This window comes from the organism of the source record quoted next, unplaced genomic scaffold (assembly GCF_019419815.1).
Source record: "Pyrus x bretschneideri cultivar Hongxiangsu unplaced genomic scaffold, Pyrus_bretschneideri_v1 Contig38, whole genome shotgun sequence".
In the NCBI taxonomy this organism is placed as follows: domain Eukaryota; kingdom Viridiplantae; phylum Streptophyta; class Magnoliopsida; order Rosales; family Rosaceae; genus Pyrus; species Pyrus x bretschneideri.
The window spans coordinates 209,026-223,405 of record NW_025999701.1 but is presented as its reverse complement, the minus strand read 5'-3'; the positions used below and the strand labels follow the sequence as shown (position 1 = coordinate 223,405).

The 14,380-nt window shown below is 37.3% G+C and overlaps 2 protein-coding genes and 1 non-coding gene across 3 annotated transcripts; 2 read left to right on the top strand and 1 right to left on the bottom strand.

Annotated features, from left to right (window-relative positions):
- The first annotated feature begins 2,204 nt into the window (after positions 1-2,204).
- On the top strand, positions 2,205-4,148 carry LOC103934422. The gene is made up of 4 exons (XM_009344162.3): positions 2,205-2,340; positions 2,602-2,672; positions 3,372-3,461; positions 3,886-4,148. Exons 1-4 carry the CDS (start codon positions 2,217-2,219, stop codon positions 3,907-3,909), a joined length of 309 nt encoding a protein of 102 aa, XP_009342437.1. The 5' UTR covers positions 2,205-2,216; the 3' UTR covers positions 3,910-4,148.
- Positions 4,149-4,173: 25 nt separating this feature from the next.
- LOC103934423 lies at positions 4,174-6,960 on the bottom strand. Its single transcript, XM_009344163.3, has 6 exons — positions 6,266-6,960; positions 6,090-6,167; positions 5,362-5,396; positions 5,192-5,247; positions 4,726-4,821; positions 4,174-4,487 (listed from the first exon to the last, which is right to left on the bottom strand). Exons 1-6 carry the CDS (start codon positions 6,668-6,670, stop codon positions 4,429-4,431), a joined length of 729 nt encoding a protein of 242 aa, XP_009342438.1. The 5' UTR covers positions 6,671-6,960; the 3' UTR covers positions 4,174-4,428.
- Positions 6,961-7,788: 828 nt separating this feature from the next.
- On the top strand, positions 7,789-7,861 carry TRNAF-GAA. Its single transcript has one exon. It is a non-coding gene; the product is annotated as a tRNA-Phe (tRNA).
- The last annotated feature ends 6,519 nt before the right edge of the window (positions 7,862-14,380 follow it).

The following is a 14,380-nucleotide window of genomic DNA, read 5'->3' as shown; positions in this document are numbered from 1 at the left end:
TACACTCCGACTTGGATATTCAAATGAAAATTGAAATTGAAGCATGTTAACAGACATTTGGAAGGTGATGATGCCATAATATGCAAATGATATGTAAAGCATACAAATAAATTAAAATCAAAGTCTAAAACTAAATTAGACAAAGAGTGACAGTGCGTAGGGTGGGAAGAACCCTTATTACAAATGCATGTAGTGTCAGAGCATAGACAAAAGTGCAATAAAGGTAAGAAAATTCTCATCTTGGGGAGGACGGATATTACACAAGTAACATGAAATAAACTTCTTACATTATTAGAAGTAGATGTTAGAATCCCCTAATGAACCCTCGCTCCCCATAGAGTCCAACTATTAAGTCTTGGAGGAACGCAAACAGAAAGTGTAAGCGGGCAAAATAAGTATTTACCAAAACCTTTGCTTTTCGTAACCCAGTGACTGTAGTTGTAAAACCCATAGTTTCCAAAATCATAATATGTGTAAGTATGCAAAACCAACACGAATGGTATAAAAGTAGTTATACTAAGGATACCGGCAAATCACAACTATGTCATCAAATGTAACAAATATGCTCATAAAAGATGCAAACACACTAGTCCATGTATAATGTAGCTACATGCACAGGTTAGGCATAATAATCTACGATTGAATACTATATACATGTGAAGCTAGCGCTAAGCATGTCACATACGAGTCCTAAATGCAAAAACAACTAGTACATATTGGCATCTACAATGAATCCAAAATAAGCATAACAGTGGCATGTAAACATACACATGAAGTTGGTCTTGGCCCGAACAAGTACTATAGACATCCATGTAAAGCATGCATGATGAGCAGATAAAATATGTACGATTATGCCATCATAATTTCATAAATCTCATCTCGACCTCAACATGTAACACTTCTAAGTAAAAGCGTGGCATGGTGTAAAACATTCATAAAAGCCATCATCGAGACTATATAAATATCGTAGAGGTTTGAAAACAAAGCTCACTCACTCATATGTCATTGGATCGTAACCGCCTTACCTCGTTTAGCCTCTGTAATCCTCGGAGTGAGTCCCTCCTATATGAGAAACCACTATACTATTTATTATACTAATTTAAGGGTGCCTAATTCAAATCTGACCTCGGTTTGGCCTAAAGGTGGCAAAAAAACCGTGAAACCGAACGAAGAAGTCACAACTTGTAATTCAAGGTTTCGAATTCGCGTGGATCCAAGGTTGAAATTCAAGGTTCGAATCCGCGTAGATCCGAGCATGAAATGCTCGAATCTCAGCCTAAGGATGATGGTGGGTCAATTTGTGACCACAAACTCATCCAATTCAACGAGATTGAGGTCGGAATGGCCTGGCCGTGTTCTACAAAAGTCACTGGAAAAGAAACAGTGGTGATTAGCTTCGAATCTCACTCGTATGAAGCGTATCCTCATGTACAATGGAAGGGAGATAGTGGTCTAGTGCACGCAAATAAAAAATAAAATAAAATCAATTGGATTTGCTAAAATATCTGAGTTTTGTAAAATCTTTCTTGAGTAGTGTTGTTCATACCATATTTTCATATTATCTTAGGTAGCATTTGATATGGATAACCACATCATTTGAATTAATTAGATTTTTAAATTTAGTTCATTATTTAATAAACTAATAATTAAGAAAAACTAGTTAATTAAACGATGGTTGTGATGTACGAGAAGTCTTTTTTTTTTTTTTTTTTATGGGTTTTGCAAATTTTTCAAATGATATGGCTGTCTACATTAAATGTCACCTAAAGTAATATAGAAATATGATATAAAAACATAATATAAATAACATTAATCATCTTCCTTTGGTTTCAAATTCTATTCTACTTTGCATTCACACGTTTGTATTAACGAGCACTCCTAAATATGAGAAGAAACGGAACAAAATATGAAATACTCTCAAATGTCCACGTAAGATTTCCACGTGCCCTTCTCGGGGTATTTTTGTATTTCCCAAATTGGGAAATATAATACAACAAAATTAGGGACGGCCGTAATCGTGCAATGGGGTAGTCCTCGTAGAAAGAGGAAACAAAAAAACATAGAAGGGTATTTATGGAAATTCAGAAACAATTTTCTTTCTATTTGCCCTCAGGTTTCTTCTACATTGTTCCTTCACCCTCGTGTCGCTTCTCTGGACTTCCACATATTCACTCCGAGCTGACAACCTTTGCGTAGAGAGATCAGACCACCGAACAATGGCGGCATGGACAAAGACGGCCCGTCAAGCAGCGAATATGGCGCGGCTTTCCTCTCCCAAGTCGGTATCCACCGCAAAACCTGCTTCCCTCGTCCATCGGCGCGGTCTTGCCGGCGGCGGCGGTAATTCATTCACCTATGATTGACCTCTTTTCGTTTCATAAATAGCTCCCCGTTTAATCTGTTTCCTTTACTCGTTTGCGTTTGGTTGCTCAGAAAGTGTGAGAAAATATGTATGAATTGTTTGAGAAAAAGCGTTGGGGTTATCAACTTTAAGCCAGTGCCCATGTCATGAAAGTTTTTGGAAAATCTAAATTATCCGGTCCACTATTTGTATCAGTGAATTGTTTACTTGATATTGTACTTGTTTTGACCGTGTTGCAGATCATCATGGACCTCCGAAGGTGAACTTTTGGGAGGACCCAATGCACCCATCTAAATGGAAGGAAGAACATGTGAGTTTTATATCATGTTATTTTTACCCTTACGTGTTCCATCTGTTGTGTCTTGTCCTTAATGGTTTTGTTGCGGTTCGCTGTTGAGACCATCGATTACTTATTTACTTGAGAAATGTCTTGTTTTGGCATGATCATTCTTGTGGTCACGTTACGCGCATTCTCTAGCCCCTTAGTTGTGCTTATTATGTTCCGAGGAAGATCTATGCAATGTCAAAACTCCATGTTTAATTTGTCAAAGTTTATAATCAATGGATAGCTCGCGGTTATTTGTTTTTTTAGCGTCAATCAAAAAGTTGCACCCGCAGGGTGAAATAGAAATCCGGAATGGACAGCTCTCAGTCCCTTTGTGATGTTGAGGAACGAATTACCGGTGCTATGTATGCACTATGCAGTGGTCCTAGATTCCACTCCGAAAAGGTGGTATGTCTGTGAGAAAGTTTGAATGCTACTATTATTCAGGGTGTATATTGAGGCTCTAGTCCATATGATAATGTGGGAGAGGAGGAGATATGCTGGGGGATGTCGTTAAGTTGTCTGTTGAATTACTCGGTAAAACGAGACAAAATGATCTGGTTAAGTCCTCACACCAAAATAACAACAACGTTGCATGCGAGCGCAAACTTATTGTTCATGACAGTCAAAACTAACATCTTATGGCTTTGCTTCACCTGGCTTTTTCTTTTTGGTCCCTTACAGTTTGTGCTCGTCTCTTTAGCTGGATGGGGGGCGGTTATATATGGGGGTTACAAGCTCTTCACAAAAGGCAAAGAGGACAAAAAGAAAGAGGTACTATATCTATTTCATTTTCATGTCATGATCTCATGAAACTAAATAATCAATGTGTTACGTGCTTTCTCATACTCTATTACGTGGTTGTATCCAGTATTTAGTGTCTTGGGGCCGCATCTGAACCGTCAATTCTCAACCCTTGCATTATAAGTTATAGTATAAATGCAATGTAGGAAGCTCTGTTTGGTGTTGAGAACTTGGCCGCATAAAATGATTTGAGTTGCATGAGTTGGGTGGATTGTTTATGTATGCTGTTTATGCGGTGTCTTGACGCATGTTTCACCTGCTAGAGGTGTTTTCTTTTGTTCATCAAAGCATTTGATTAGTTGTAGCTCTTGTTGGATGACTTGCATATTTTTGAAACTTTGAAATAAGTGTGCACTAGATGAAGTCTTCCTTATCTGCTTCCTTTTTCTTGCAGAGAGTTGAAGAACGGCCACACTAACTTTCGGGGGACTGAATAGATGTGCAAATAAATAAACCGTGTGTGTTTTGGCATGATGTTACAGGACACCGTACTTTTTTAGGCAGTTTTTGTTGTACATGGCAACTTTGTAACTACACGGTGCCTATTCACTTTACCAAATGTTGGTTTTGCCTATAGTGGATATATTCCTCCCGATGTACCCAAGTTTGAATCCTCCTCTGCACCTCATAACAATGAATGGGCAAAAATTTATCTCATAGCCTTATATGAAAGAAAGTTGAGTGAGCAATTTGCGAAAACTTAGAACAAACACAATTGGTTCCGTATGCTTCATCAAGCACAAGGGCAATGCAAAAGAATGCATGCAGAAAATGAACAATTCACGTCCTTAAATAATATACAACGCACGACGCAAAATGTTCTTTCGAAGCTTTCTAAATACAACTATTGTGTTGTCTGTTCTATATGTGCTATTTTCCATTATCTACGAGTAACCAAATCATTTCGAAACATAAGTAGTTTTTCTTCCAGGCAACCTCAGTCTGCATCTTTTACTTCTGCTTCGATATCAACGACTGCCTTCGAAGAATCCTTCCCTGTAACCAGTGTCAAAGCTCAGAAAACATATCGATTGGACGCACACACTGATATAGAAAAGCCCTACGATTTATGGATTCATCGATGCTTATGAGTCGATTTATACCCTTCGCCCTTAATGCAGATAAAAACGAAAGCAATGGTGACAAGAAAAATGCAGACGTTAACGATCATCAAATGCAGGCTCTCAACATATGATCGGGAAGAGAAAATGGCGACAGGGGTTTCAGGGATAACCTCTTGTGGAACGGGTGAAGTCGTTGACTGCCTGCCCAAATGTTGTAGATTGTTTGGAGAATTTTATAGGGTCCATTACGAACTTGTCGTCCACCACTGGAATTAAAGCACATCTTAGAACATGAGGCAACATCAACTATAGTTTCCCATCAAATACCAAAAGAAAATCATTCCTACTAGGGACGCCGTAGTGAAATGGCATTGCTCTATTGACAGGATAAAGCAGTGCTCTATTGACAGGATAAAGCAGCATGAGGAATTTTTGGAACTAAGAAAAAACATAAACCCAAAATTTTTGACAACTACTCCGAAAACAGGGGTTCATCAACACGAAAAAACTCATGTAATATAGTCAGTAATGGTAACGTAAGTAAAAGGTCTGCAGAGTGCAGAAAGCTAAGAGGCAAAAAGCTGCGAGTATACTTTGGAACTCTGAAGGGCAAGAAACCAAAATATGAGAATGTACCTGAGAAAGGTTGACTACAGTAGGGGCACAGCTGCAGATCATCATTTAAAGTAGACCTGCAAGATAGGCCAACTTTCATTCATAACAATCCTTAGAAACTAGAGCATAACAATTCGATATAGGTATCCGTAAGCTAGCTTGACATTATAACAGATTTCAACAGATCTTACTTGAAAATCTGGAAAGCGTTTCCACAGTTTGGACACTGCAAGTACAAAAAGAAAAGCAATCATTCAAGGCACAAGACTGCAGAGTAAGAATCTAAACGTAACATTGGAAAAAAATCACCCTCAGGATGGTACTCGAAAAATACTTGATTAAGAGTCGATAACATTTGAGTGGAGAGTTCAATAATTTTTGTACGAACAAGTATCATTCAAGTACTCAAATTTTTTTCAATTATTCTGCAGGTAACATGCATTCCTCTGATACTTCTCCCGAAGGGAAGAATGAACTGATTACGATTTGAATCCTTCAAAACCATGTATCCAAATTATCTACTTATAAAGCACCTGCGATACAGTTATTTGAAATCAAGACATCTAATACTGCAAATATTCTCAACTCCTAATGAACCAAAATCACAGAGCTTTTCGGTAAACCATCCATTCTTCATATATCACCCAAATTAAAAGATCACTAGATTGAAACTATACTCCCAACACATGCCAAAACATTATGTAAGACCAACATAACTAGCAGACAAAACTAATACAAACAAAAGGTATTAGCTCCCTATCCTGAATTACTAGTCAATGTTTGCAAATGCATAAAGGGAAACGATCAAGATGGGAACATGAAAATTAAAGCAACAATTGAGTTGCGATTTTCCGGCAAAACCCAACAACAGAAATTCGATACGCAGTCGAAGAAAACTTAAAAGTTGAAGTTGGCTTACACTGTCTTGAACCATATCGCGCCCTGCCCACCACAGAAAAGCACCCACACCAACAATTGGTACAAACACTGCAATCAGCTGCATATCAAAACCCATCAATTTCATTAGACATACACAAAACAGTAGTAACATACCCAGAAATCTTCAGAAATGTTAGAGAGAGAGAGAGAGAGTACCCAAATGGAAACAATTGCATCCAAAAGCCAGCCAAGCTGCCCAGTAAACGAAAGATAAGTCAATCCAATAGCCACAGCCAAATTACCCAGAAGTCTAGCAGTGGCTCCGTCATCCTTCCCACCACCACCACCACCGCCTCCGCCACCATTAAACCCACCAAACCCCTTATTCAACCTCACCACGACCTCCCTTTTCTTGTTCTTGTTCCTCTTCCACCCTTCATCTTCCACCAAAATCCCATCCCTGTCCCAATAAGCCTGCAACCTGAACTTGCTCTGCTTCAAAAACCCAATCTTTGTCCTCGATAAAGGAAAATATTTGATGGGTTTCTTGCTTATCTCATTGTGCAAACTGCTCAGCCTGTAAACTAAGGAACTGATGGAGATTTGAGCGACGGTTGCCATTGAAAAGATTGGAAGCTCTTAAGAACAAAACGACCCAGTATCTTAAATCTCTGGTTTCAAACTTCTCATGGTGGGATTTGGCTTGAGTGAGAGGGGAAAAGAAAATTTCTCTTTGGATTTGGCTTTTCTACTTTCTCGTGTGTCGATTTGGTTTTTCTACGTTCAGCACTGCACCAACTTAATCTGACGATTTTGTTATTTACCACGGATATGTGACCAACAATCATGCAGTTTCAGATGTGACTCGTGGACGGTTGTTGAAAAATGTTTTCTTCGCACTTTTTATTATCACATTGGTGTTCTTTGTATTATTATCTTATCTCTTCTTTTCTAAAGCCATTTTTGTTTATGTTTTGGTATGTAAATATAACACATAACGCGACAATCAAAATCTTCCTCGAGCACGACAAAGTTTATTCGAAAGTTTTCTTTTGTAATTGTCATCTTGCACTTCCATTTTATAAAAATGTAATTTAAAAAAAAAAATTATTATTGGCACAGCTGGATACTGATGAATGGAGAGATTCATTCGTATTAGCATCGCGATATTGTATGGACAGATTCAATCGTATTAGAGCTTGCTTACTATGGAATGTTGAATTGGGTTGGATCCGTTCATGATGAACAACATCAGAAACACCGGTAGAGGTACTAGTAGCGGCAATGACGACGATACCATTGATTATTACAAATGCCGTCTCATTGTGGTGCCGTGGGGATGCCTTTAGATGTGCAACTTCAACGACTTGACCGATAATTTAATTGTTTGAAATTTTCAAAAATTCCAGAATCCCAAATTTAATCAGGCGACAAAGAGACAGTCGAACACCGAGCACAAAGCATATTAAAAGGTCAAGCCATGTCAACTATGGCCGTTTGGTTGCAGAGAAAAACGCTTGCTTCTTTCGCTGCGAAATTTTCTTGCGTTTCTGGAGAGCTATGAGAAAATACGCAACTGGTTTGTTGGCTGGTCGGATTGAGATTATTGGGCACTAAGAGAGGGAAGCGATTGGAGGCTTGGAGGTTGGAGCTCTTTGAACTTTAATGGTTGTAGAAATAGAGCTCAGATTACACAATGTATCATGTATCTAAATATGATAGCCTCTGACATGTCAACAGCGGGGATAGCTCAGTTGGGAGAGCGTCAGACTGAAGATCTGAAGGTCAGGTGTTCGATCCACCTTCACCGCATTTCGTCATCATTTAAATTTTTTATTTTTATTTTTCTGTAGAAGCCGAAGGAGAAGCTCCGAGTCCGACCCGTCAAATCATAATAAACCATATCGCAACCACTCATGCAAAGGTTATCACGGTGGGGGTGGTGGTGCGACATAGAGTGGATATGGTGGCGTTAGAGACAAAATGAGATAAGAGAGATCAAGATTCTGTGTTTAGAGTCTGCGAATTAAGAAATCAAAACCACTTAGTTTCAATCTTACGACTCCAACTAGTTCATCTCACTACTCACACTTTATATATCCCAAAAACTAAAACGGTCTAGATCTCTCTCTTTTGAACGTCGGGATCTCTCATTTGCAACTCCCAACACCCATTTCCATAGTGGATCTCAATGCGAACAAAAGGGGTGGGTGTTTTGGTGTTTTAGGATAGGGTTTTTGAAGAAAAGAGTGTGAGTTAGAGAAATCTAAACCACTCAGTTTCAATCATACGACCCCTACTAGCCCATCCCACTAATCCACCCAAAAACTAAAATGGTCTAGATCTCTCTCTGTTGAATGGTCTAGATATCTAGTCCACAACTCCCAACACCGATTTCTAGAATGGATCTCAATGCAAAGAATAGGGGTGGGTGTTTTGGTATTTTATGATAGGGTTTTTAAAGAGAAGAGTGTGAGTTAGAGAGGGGGTGGAAGAGGGCGGCAAACACTGCATCGCAGTCAGAGCTCATGAATCTCCGAAAGTAGGACAGAGGTGCACGTTTTACAAATGAGTTGTAATTTGGCAAGAAAAAGCAGCAAAGCTGCCAAATTTCCTAATATCATTAGTGAAACTTGTCAATTCAGCATTCATTCTTGCACATGATTGCATTGTATTCAAAGTTCATTCGACGATTTATGTATAAATATGTTCAGTGAATTGTAGAGTTTCCAAAATTTAAGTAAAGTATGTAAATGCCTCATTAATGTGAGTCATTTCAACATATTCCGCAACATATAGGTATGTTGTGCCTTATGATCTGTTGGGATGTCCCTTATAAAATGAGTTGATTTCCAAATTAAACTTTGAGATGTGCCTTATGATCTGCTGGGGTGCAGGAACACAAAGTTATGGCAGGAGAATGTCGAGCCACCTGAGGTGTGTGTTATGTGGTGGCAGTAATTCGTAAGGTCGGTATGTGTTACTTCAAATTGCGGTATTGGGACCTAGGTCATACCCAGGTGGGTTGCACCTTCCTCGGGACGCCTCCAAAATGAACGTTGACGGCTCTAGGAATACTGAAATAAAGGTCGCGGGTTCTGGGGCCGTTATCCGTGGCAGTGACGGGTTGTTCGTGACAACGCATTGCGGAAGTTTTGAGGATGTTTTCTCTCCGCTCCAATTGCAGGCCATGGCGGTAAGGGCGGGTTTGCTTTGGGCAGTTGACAGGGGATTCTCTTCTCTTTCGGTTGAAACTGACTCTCTTCAGATTGTGGAGGCACTTATGGATCCTTGCCTCAATCTGTCCACCATTAGACAAATTGTAGAGGATTGTAAAGAGCTTCTTGCCACAATCACTGAAGCTACTATTTCCCACGCTCGTCACCAAGCAAATGCTACCCCTCACCATCTCGCTAGGACTGCTCTATCTCTAAGTCATTGTTGTGAATGGTTGGATTCCCTTGCAAGTATCATTGTTGATCTACTTGTTGAGGAATCTCATTCAAGTGTCCAGGAAATGGTGGAAACCAATGTACTATGATTATGTTTTGTTGAAATGAAATCTACTATCGTATCTTTTCAAAAAAAAAAAAAAAAAAAAAAAAAGAATGTATGTTGTGTTCCAAATGCACAATATAAAGGCCAAAATTGTTAATATTTAACTACTTTCCAAGGTACCCTTCTTCAAGCTAAAAGTTCACTGATTTCTTGCATCGATCCAAATCAAAGAACCAAATGGAGAAGAAACTAATTTTCAAGACGCTACGAAGTATCTCGATTCCAGTAAGCCAAGCTGATAACTACAGTAACAAAAATACGCAAAATTTAGTATCAAAATTATGAAACCAAGTAGTTTGATTTACTTTTGAAATTTAGAGGAGAATGATTTACAGTCATTAGATGCAAGAAACTCAAACATTTAACACGATAACAAAGTAGCAGTAGAATAGTTTGACATACCCCATAATAGTTATTGTTGACTCAGGTGGCGGGCTAGCACCTAGCGCCTAGGTGGCTAGGTGGCATCTAGCGGGTGCCTAGGCAGCCTAGGCGAATTTAGGTAAATTCTTGTATATTTTGTAATTAAGTGCATATTGAAAAGAGTATCCAACAAGTTCAAAATTTAAAAACACATTAAGCATATATGCCATATAACCATAGTGAGTAATGTAGGATGACACATGTACAACAAGTTCACAATTTAAAACCATATAAAATGCAAAATAGGAAGAAAATAAGGAAATGTAGTAATGTAAGATACTTGCAAAGTTACAAAGCTAGGCATCAAACTCCTCTTCACCATATCCCTCCAAGACTCTATCCGTGTCGAACTCAAACTCAACTTCTTCATCATCTCCTTCCGTGTCCTCATTCGATATAAAATCTTCTTCATGAAGTTCTCTTACTTCAACAATTTTAGAACTCCCCCTAGGCTCTAGGGAACTACCTATCTCCGATGTCTCTATAATTCCCGAGCTAAGCTCAGGTTCTTCATCACCACCCACCACAATCTATCCTTGAGCCATACTAGCTTCACTTGCAAGTAGCATGTCCACTTAGACTTAGATAGGATTTTTTTTTTAATTTAAGAAAAAAAAAAAAAAAAAACCGCCTAAAGCCCATTCGATTTTTCCAATCGATTTGCAAGAAGAAAACATATCGGGTCACTACCGCCCAACACCTAGGCACCGCCTAGGCCATTTTTTAGAACACTGGTAGTAGCTATAATACTTATTATTAAATAATAGTTATAGCTGAGCCTAGTTGCTTGAACTTGTAATTAGCCGAAATATTAAAGTGCTGATTGTATGAGGAAGTTCAGCTTGACCCTAAATCCACAAGACGCTCCCTACAGACCATGAATAGGTAGCAAGTAATAGTTATAACACTTGTTACTAAGTAATAGGAACAAGAATTTTTAGCACAAATGGTCCCTAAAATTAACGCACATCATCAAGATGGTCCCTCAAAATTGATCCACACCATCAATATGGTCACTGAAATTGAAAATCAATCAATGAAGTCTATGAAAATATTGTCGCAAATCAATATGATCCTTTCGCCACAATTCTGTAAAAAAATTTGTTATGTGCTGATGTGGGTTTAATTATTAATTAAAAAAGTTGTCTAAATAACTTTTTGCATAATGGAATTTTTTTTTTCCTTATAGTAGGGCCTACTTCGAAGAGAGTTCCATTCCATAAATTCTCAAAGGCACAAGGCTTAATCAAGGCCTAACAGGGTAGTTTTCAATCAACAATGGACGCACCTCGGTTATAACCTTATTATTTCAAGGCAGACCTTGTCATTCTTTGCATCACTAGAGCACTAGGGAAGCGCCGAACAAGCTCTCCAAGATTAAGGTTGTGAGAGTGTTGATCGCCTAAATGTTAACGATGATGTCCCATAAGTCGTTACCAATGGGCCAAGCCGTCACCAAGGGTGATCTCGATCCAGGTTCAATTCGGTGAAAAGCGTTGAAGTGTGTAAAGATGAGTGTATTGAGATTTTTTTAGAGAATAGAGAGCGAACGGGATGTAGAAATGTGGGCTGAGATCGGAGGTGATTGTAGGATTGGGTTTTTGGGTTGACAATTTTTTTATTAACTATTAAATTATTAAGCCTATTTGTAATTTTTTTTTTAAATTTAATTAGACTTTGTGACCCATTTATGTGTCACATCATCACATAACAGAAATTTTGCTAGAATTGTGATAGAAGACCTTGATTTGAGATACTTACTTGAGGGACTACATTGATTAATTTTCAATTTTCAATTTCAGGGACCATTTTGAAGTTGCGGGTCAATTTCATAGACCATTTTGATGTCATGGGTCAATTTCAAGGACCATTTGTGAGAAAAAAAAGAACTTATGGGGTCCATTTATTTGCCACATCATCACTTAACAAATTTTTAACAAAATTGTGACGGAATGACCATATTGATTTGCGACACCTATTTTCAGGGACTATATTGATTGATTTTCAATTTCAGGGTTCATCTTGATGGTGATGGTCAATTTCAGAGACCATTTGTGATAAAAATATTGTAAAATAATAGTTACTAGGTGACAATAACAAAATCGAAATTATGGAACATAGGAAACAATTCTTTTACATATATAAAATAGTGTAACCTTTGTCCATATTTCAGCACTTGGTGCTCGTGCTAAAATCTGACAAGGTAACACTTCTCTATTTTACTTTGGACGGTCAACCTAGTATGTTATGTACTGACATATTTTCTTTGCATTTTTCAAGTTGGTCAATGACTATTTTTTTTTTCTTACTTTGAAATTCTTCTTTGGCATTGATTACCATGTTATTTCTTGCTTAGTATTCTATGTTTGCAATTATATTCGAATTTTAATCAGAAGTGCTCAATCACATAGTACTACTAAGTAAAAGTCACATGTGATGAGAAATGACTGGAAGATTTTCAATATTTATTTCTTTATCACATTTCTCATTTTCTTTAGATTTAATTAGCATGTATTAGCCGCGTATCGAGTGTATTGTTTAGTGCGAAGTAGACGAGTATTTCTTCTTTTCATTTGTCCATTAATGCACATTTTGGAAAATGTGTAAATTTGTTGTACTATTTTATCTGTGAGAGCAGATATTGGCCAGTCTTGCGTTTTATTCCCAAATTTGAATTTAATTATAATTCTATATATGTGAAAGGGGCGCTAGTTCTTATCTCTATTCATGTATTTAGCTCTTGAGAATCAACCAGTAAGCGAGATTTAGAGTGAGAAAAGACAAAATTTTTACATAAGCACCCAAAAAACCTTGAAGAAGGTCAGATATCAGATTTATCTGCTCAAAATGGCCCGAGGTAACTCTGATCTATTCAAGATTTTCTTGTGTATATTGTTTGGAATCATTCATGAAGATCAAATGTCATGCATGTCTAATTAGATATGTAATCTGCAATGATATGTTAAGGGAAGATTTTTATACACCCATTCTCTTTTTCTGAACTCTCATACTTATGTATGTTCATTAATTATTTTATTCATTCAATCCAGTAGTAAAAAATAGACTAAGATGTGTATGAGGAGAAAAAAGTGTAATAAATCACATATTTGTTGATCCATGGACGTCTTTTGATGTACAAGCCTTTGAACTCGACAAATTTTTTTTTTTTTCGTTTCCAATTTATTTATAAGATTTGGATGAGATCTAAGAGCTTTAATGAGGTTTATGAATTTATATAAACTCTTGTTAAGAACAGACTTAATTGATCGATTTTCCTAACCACTATTGTATTTCATTTAGTTTTATTTTTTGTCTATATTTTAATGTTAACTTTCCCAAAACCTTGTGTCTTTTTCGTACCGAACCCAAATAATTCAAAACTAGTACATATTAATTGATTATCATTTGACTCTTCTTTTCTTTTTTTATTTTATTTTATTCAGTAACTGTCGTCGTCCAATATGTTTAGAACTTATGATAAATCAAATGCATTTTACCAATCACAGTTTACAATGCTCCTTTCAATAGTAAAGGGTTTATTTTGGAGCGTATTTTTCAGTAAATGCACTTAAATATAGTCAAATCACTTTATATTTTAGGCCAAATCGGACAACTGATCCTTGTGATCCTAATGTATTTGGAACATAGCCTATATGGTAAAAAAATTTTGGATTTAAATCCATGCAGTATAGTCTATTAGTAAATTTAATCCAAAAGTATTAGTTATGTTAAGAATCCGTTAAATACATGGATATAATTGTATTTTCACAAAACCTTCTTCCTCATGCTTTCTCTGGAATGTGTATTTTCACAAAACCATGTCTGAGATCAACCTCATCACTGATCTCGATGCCATCCCATTCAGAGCCCTGAATACACTTTCCACAAATCCATCTGCTACAACTTTGGCAGGGATACCTAGGACCAATACTGGTGGTGTTTGTATTGCATTTGCAACACATCTTGCTGTCGTTACTGGGCAAATCAAACTCGCCAGACAAAACCCGCGAGTACCTAATTTGTCAATTTGATCTTAGTAGTGAATGATCAGGTATTCCCATTGAATGGTAACAACCCAACAAGAAGAGAACCCAGAATTTTCTTTGTACTTTTTTCTCGAGAAACAAACACACTGGCCTCGAAATTTGTCAATGATACGACCTCTCAGCTTTAAAGAAATAAGAAGAATTACAACCCAAAAATGAAAAAAGAAAAGCAACTTACTTTATTAATATCATGGTTCATAGCAGCAGCAGCTTTCATGGTCTGAAGATTAGTGTGAGTACTTTGGTATTCATCTTTTTTTCTTTCTGGAAAAAAAAAAAAGAGATAAACAAACTATGATGCAAA

What these genes read in the sequence shown, in the direction of transcription:
- LOC103934422 (XM_009344162.3), top strand. Translation starts at nt 2,217, where the DNA reads ATGGCGGCATGGACAAAGACGGCCCGTCAAGCAGCGAATATGGCGCGG. An exon ending in CGGTCTTGCCGGCGGCGGCG is followed by an intron (nt 2,341 to 2,601) that starts GTAATTCATTCA and finishes ACCGTGTTGCAG; the next exon opens with ATCATCATGGACCTCCGAAG. An exon ending in CTAAATGGAAGGAAGAACAT is followed by an intron (nt 2,673 to 3,371) that starts GTGAGTTTTATA and finishes GGTCCCTTACAG; the next exon opens with TTTGTGCTCGTCTCTTTAGC.
- LOC103934423 (XM_009344163.3), bottom strand. Translation starts at nt 6,670, where the DNA reads ATGGCAACCGTCGCTCAAATCTCCATCAGTTCCTTAGTTTACAGGCTG. An exon ending in GCGATATGGTTCAAGACAGT is followed by an intron (nt 5,397 to 6,089) that starts GTAAGCCAACTT and finishes TTGTACTTGCAG; the next exon opens with TGTCCAAACTGTGGAAACGC. An exon ending in AACGCTTTCCAGATTTTCAA is followed by an intron (nt 5,248 to 5,361) that starts GTAAGATCTGTT and finishes CCTATCTTGCAG; the next exon opens with GTCTACTTTAAATGATGATC.